The sequence below is a fragment of the Chondrus crispus genome, genomic scaffold (genome assembly GCF_000350225.1).
Source record: "Chondrus crispus Stackhouse genomic scaffold, scaffold_275, whole genome shotgun sequence".
In the NCBI taxonomy this organism is placed as follows: domain Eukaryota; phylum Rhodophyta; class Florideophyceae; order Gigartinales; family Gigartinaceae; genus Chondrus; species Chondrus crispus.
In genome coordinates this window covers 102,993-107,934 of record NW_005179163.1, presented here as the reverse complement: position 1 = coordinate 107,934, position 4,942 = coordinate 102,993, and the positions used below count along the sequence as shown (strand labels likewise).

The 4,942-nt window shown below is 57.8% G+C and overlaps 5 protein-coding genes across 5 annotated transcripts; 4 read left to right on the top strand and 1 right to left on the bottom strand.

Moving 5' to 3' along the window:
• Window positions 1-404: 404 nt before the first annotated feature.
• Window positions 405-602, top strand: CHC_T00005248001 (hypothetical protein). The gene has a single exon (XM_005716830.1). The coding sequence runs from the start codon at window positions 405-407 to the stop codon at window positions 600-602; it is 198 nt and encodes a 65-aa protein (XP_005716887.1).
• Window positions 603-612: 10 nt separating this feature from the next.
• Window positions 613-741, bottom strand: CHC_T00005247001 (hypothetical protein). The gene has a single exon (XM_005716829.1). It carries the CDS (start codon window positions 739-741, stop codon window positions 613-615), a length of 129 nt encoding a protein of 42 aa, XP_005716886.1.
• Window positions 742-1,490: 749 nt separating this feature from the next.
• Window positions 1,491-1,580, top strand: CHC_T00005246001 (hypothetical protein). Its single transcript, XM_005716828.1, has one exon. It carries the CDS (start codon window positions 1,491-1,493, stop codon window positions 1,578-1,580), a length of 90 nt encoding a protein of 29 aa, XP_005716885.1.
• A 761-nt stretch (window positions 1,581-2,341) lies between these two features.
• CHC_T00005245001 (hypothetical protein) lies at window positions 2,342-4,672 on the top strand. Its single transcript, XM_005716827.1, has one exon. It carries the CDS (start codon window positions 2,342-2,344, stop codon window positions 4,670-4,672), a length of 2,331 nt encoding a protein of 776 aa, XP_005716884.1.
• Window positions 4,673-4,757: 85 nt separating this feature from the next.
• CHC_T00005244001 (hypothetical protein) lies at window positions 4,758-4,934 on the top strand. The gene has a single exon (XM_005716826.1). The coding sequence runs from the start codon at window positions 4,758-4,760 to the stop codon at window positions 4,932-4,934; it is 177 nt and encodes a 58-aa protein (XP_005716883.1).
• Window positions 4,935-4,942: the final 8 nt, after the last annotated feature.

Here is a 4,942-nt window from a genome sequence, read left to right as displayed (position 1 = left end):
CGTAGGCCTTGGTGGCAGACATTGGCCCGCTGGCCAAACATTCCGCCGTTTCGTGGAGGCGTTCGGTCGACGCGGCAGTCAGCTGACCCTGCGAGCGTTTGGAATCCGAAAGGCGCTGCATCAGGTCGCCGACGCTAAGCAGACGCCAAGCAGACGCCTCGCTCTACTCGTTTGCCTTACAGTGCTGCTTGCCATAGCGGCCGCCTCGGCCGCCGCCGCCCTGTTTCGCCGCACCCTGCAAACTGCACGGGCTCCGAGGCTCGGCGCTTAGGTTCTAGCGGCGCATTTCCAAGTGGCCAATCCACACTGCGGTGGAATTCGAATTGGGGGCACCTTTCGCGAGAGATTCATGTGCAGAATAAGTGCGACAACAAAGAAAAAGAACAGCTGCTGAGAATGGCGGAATGGTCCACTTGGGCCCATGCGTTTCTGCCAGTGTGGAATCTTCCCGTTTTTCACCTCACGCCATACCGTTATTCCCCCCCGCGCCCCGCGCGGCGGAAGGCTCGTGCCTGCCGCTGGCCTGGTCGCGGCATTCGCCTTACTGGTTGCAGGTTGTCGGTCGTGCATCACCGCCTTTTGATAGGATTACACCGCAATAAGGCTATGAGTCTAGACATTGAACGTAATGTGAAAGAAGCTGCAGATACAGACAGTATGGAACCTGTATCGTAGGGTTTCGTAAGCCTTTTGTTCGACATTGACTGTTATTTCATTGGCACCAATATTAGAGCAGTTCATTTTCGAAATGTGTTGTCAACAGGGAGTCTAGGGATCACACGTGTTTCTATGATCGCTGAGGCGTTAGGGTGCTGCCGAAGGAGGCAAGGAGAAGTTGGAAACTGCAACGCCCGCTTTCGATTTACGACGCCACGTTTTGACGCTTGCCCTTTAATCTCATGGATTCAGTGCGGAAGGGCCTACACGACCTGAGAGAGCATATCGTCGGAGTCGCTTCTCAGCATCCGTACGTTATTTCGCGGGCGATTGCAGCGAAATTGCTCTCGGGAGACTACGTGCAACTCGAGATGCAATTCAAAACACGGCTGAAGTTGCTGGAACGACACGATTCAATACTTGGGTCGAGAGCGGACTATTCATCGACTTGTGATTGGCAGGTGCCTGATGAAAGACTCTGGTGATCATGGTTTTTGGACGAAGCGACATCGGTCTCGACAGGCGAATCGAGGCATTGTGTGAATAAGACGATCAGAAAGCTTCTTCGGGCTGGATTACGGGCAGCTGTTGTGCTATCTCATTGACTGTCGACAGTGTAGAAGCGTGAGAAAGTTGCTGAGTAGAGAAAAAAATTTATTGAGGAGGGAGAAAAAATGGAACATGTGCCGTGCTGTGCTAGATTCAATGATTCTATTTGCAATGGGCGTCGCAGAATTGCAAGCGACCCTCGCCGATAGTACGGAGAGCGTGAGTAGCAGGTTGCCGGTAACATCTCCTTCGCTCGCTGATAGCTGTTGTACGTACGGATGATAATGTCACGAGATGGCAATAGTCACAATAACAGTTTTTGTATGCGTATGCAATTTGCAGGAAGAAAAGAGGTATTTTTGTCAGGGTTTTGAAGGAAACACACTCGTATGCGCCTCAAGCGCGACCAAAACTTTGATTCTTTGATGCCACAAGAGATGCCACAAGATATACCGTATGGCGTAAGTACATGAGGGCCCGAGACTTGGGCGAGGCGAGGGGCCAGTGTGTACGGACATGATTTACACGGACATGTTTTGCAAGTGGGATGTCCTGCTTGGACGAGCCTTGTGTTTTCTTAAGCGGTACTCTTTGAGTGTGGTCTTTGTCTCGAAAACGAGCGACTCAAGAGTGTGTGCGAGGGCGTTACGTGCAGCATTGCAGTTGTTGGACTGCATCACGACTGGATATTGGTGAAGGGGCGATGTCGGGACATAGGATCAGGAAACACACATGATTGGAGTGAGATCATGCAGCTCCTCGTGCGAACTCAAGGTACTCTAGGACCTCTGTACCCCTGTACGGCGTCTTATCCGTACACGTGTATCCCACCGCCACTCCTCCGTTACAGTATGGCCGGCATGAGCTGGCACCAGCGCCACTGGCACCAGCGCCTCTGGAATTGCTGCCGGTCCCGCAACTAACACTAATCGAGCAATCAATTTTCCAACAGCGCACCAATCCCAGGCACAACCTTTCCGCCGTGTTGCCGTCGCCCTCCTCTCTGCCCTCGCCCACCTGCCCCTTCCCCACCCCCACCTCCGCCTCCGCCTCCGCCTCCGCCTCCGCCTCCGCGCCGTCCAAGCGCGCCGAAGATGGAACATCGCCGCGCGATCCGTCCCCGCCCGCTCCCGCCATGTCAGCCGCGTTCCAGGACGACCACGTCACGCTCCCGCTCACGCGCGCGGCCTCTGCGGACGACGCCGACCTGGACTCGCACGGGCTAGTGGCGGGCGTCTCGCCGCGCTCATCGCCGCGCTCGTCGCTGCTCTCGTCCCCGCGCTTGGCGCCGGACGATCGGACGCTGTTCGAGCGCTTCTGCCGCGCGTGGCGCCGCGTGCCCGCCCGCTGGTCCGTCGAGCGCGACCCGCACATCGCGTTCACCCAGCTCGCCACGCTGTGCGCCTTCGTCTCGCTCTTCGTCTTCGTCTTCTCGGTCCCCGCCATCCTTTCCTTCGTCGCGCCGCGCGCGCCCACGGCGCCGGGCACCGCGCCCGGCTTGGACGAGGCCGCGTCCATGCTCTCCGGGAAGCGCGGCGCTGTCGCCGCCGACCACCCGCTGTGCAGCGAGCTCGGCGTCAGGGTGCTGCAGGAGATGCACGGCAATGCCGTCGACGCCATGGTGTCGACCGTGCTGTGCCAGGGCATTCTAGCCCCGTTCGCATCCGGCTTGGGCGGCGGCGCTTTCATTCTGATACATCACATGCCCACGGCGGTGTCTTCGTTTTACGACGCACGTGAGGTGGCCCCCGCGGCCGCGAAGATGGTCCTGTTTAAGAAGAACGCAACGCACGCAAAGTTTGGAGGCTTGTCCATTGCTGTGCCCGGGGAGCTGAGAGGATTGTATGACGCGCATCAGCAGTGGGGGGTGCTCAAGTGGAAGCAGGTAGTCGAGCCGACGATCGAAATTGCGGAAAACGCAAAGGTTGGCAAGTTTCTGGCCGTCAAGTTGCAGCAAATGAATGAGACCATTTTGGCGTCACCATCTTTGACCAAGATCTTTACTAAGAAAGTGCTGACCAAAAAGGCAAAGAGCGAGCAGGATGCTGCCGCTTCGGTAGAGCTTCCGGGCGTACGCAGGCAAGCTGGAGATGGTGATGATTTGCTTGAAAGGAGCGCAGCGCGAGGCGTCGTCGAGACTCTTAATGACGACTCTGTAGTTACTGACGCTAATGACAAGGACAATCATGGGGTTTCCGCGCAAGGTGCCACGCCGGCGGAGGATGGAAATGCAACGTATACAGTGAAACTTCTTGAAGAAGGTGACGAGATGGTGAATGCAGCGCTCGTGAAGACTCTCAAAAGCGTGGCTAGGAAGGGATCTGATGCTGTATATCAAGACTTGGCAGCATCCCTTGCCGAGGAAATCCGAGAGGCGGGGGGAATAATGACGACTGAAGACATTGAGCAATATCGGGCAATTGTTCGGCATCCCATTCGGTCAAAGTATCATGGGTTTGAAGTGATCGGGGCTCCACTGCCGAGCGCCGGAGGCGTGAGTATTGCTATGGCGCTCAACATGGTACGGGAGTTGAACTTTCGACGGAAAGGGCGAAACAGCGTGACGTACAAACTGCTGACGGAAACGTTGAAATGGGTTTTCGGGGCTCGCATGGGTCTCGGTGACCCTGGGTTTGTCACTGGGGCCGAGAGACAAGTGTGGTCGATGTTAAATCGTCGTGAAGCGCTCAAACGTGTGTTCCGGATCAAAGACGACCGGACGTTTGGACCGAAACATTATTCTGACAAAATCACAATGTCTCGACTGGAGGACGGGACATCGCATGTGAGTATTCTGGACAGTAATGGGACTGGGGTTGCAGTGACGTCGACGATCAACCTGCCATTCGGGTCTGGGGTGATGTCAGTCCGAAGCGGAATTTTGCTGAACGACCAGATGGACTCGTTCACGACGTCGGCGTCGCGCAGCAACGCGTACGGGATGTACCCTTCGAAGGAAAACGGTGTAGAAGGCGGCAAGCGACCGATCTCGTCCATGTCGCCGACGATCGTGTTGAGGAACGGGCGCGTGTACATGGTGTTGGGCGGGTCCGGGGGCCCGAAAGCCGTGAGCGGGGTGCTGCAAACGATGCTCAACGTGGTGGACTTTGGGGACTGGCTCGCGGACGCGATCTCTGCGCCGCGTGTGCACCACCAGCTGGTGCCCAACGAGGTGTCGCTGGAGGGCGCCAACGGCACGACGTGCGAGCAGACGCACGCGCTGCAACGCCCCTCCGGCGGCAACGGGGTCTCGCGCAAGGAGGCGTGGAAGTACTGGGAGAGCGTCTGCAAGGCGCTCCAGGACACCGGACATCGGGTCAGCGGCCCCGCCGTGCACGGCGCCGTGCAGGCTATCGTCGCACCGGCCGCTCTGCTCAATCCCAGGCAGCTCCGCAAGAAGGGCGCCGATAGCCTCATTTATGCCGCTAGTGACGCGAGACGCATCGGAAAGGCGGCCGTTTACTGAGCCCCTGCCGCTGCACGTTTGCACTTTTTGACCGCTTGGCGGCTGCGGGCGCGGGGCGACGGCCTTTGGAGGGCGCGCGTTTTGTATGAATGAAGATATTGACGTATTGCAGGTTTGGGAGAACAGTGTGCTCCCCACTCTGCTGCCCGTGCCCTTGGCTTCCCGAAACGAAGCCGCTGAAGAAAAACACGCGAAGCGAAACACGCGGAGCGCACCGCCGCTCGCCAACCGTCAACCTCACCCCCGCGGGCGACGCCTTTAGAGGGCGTC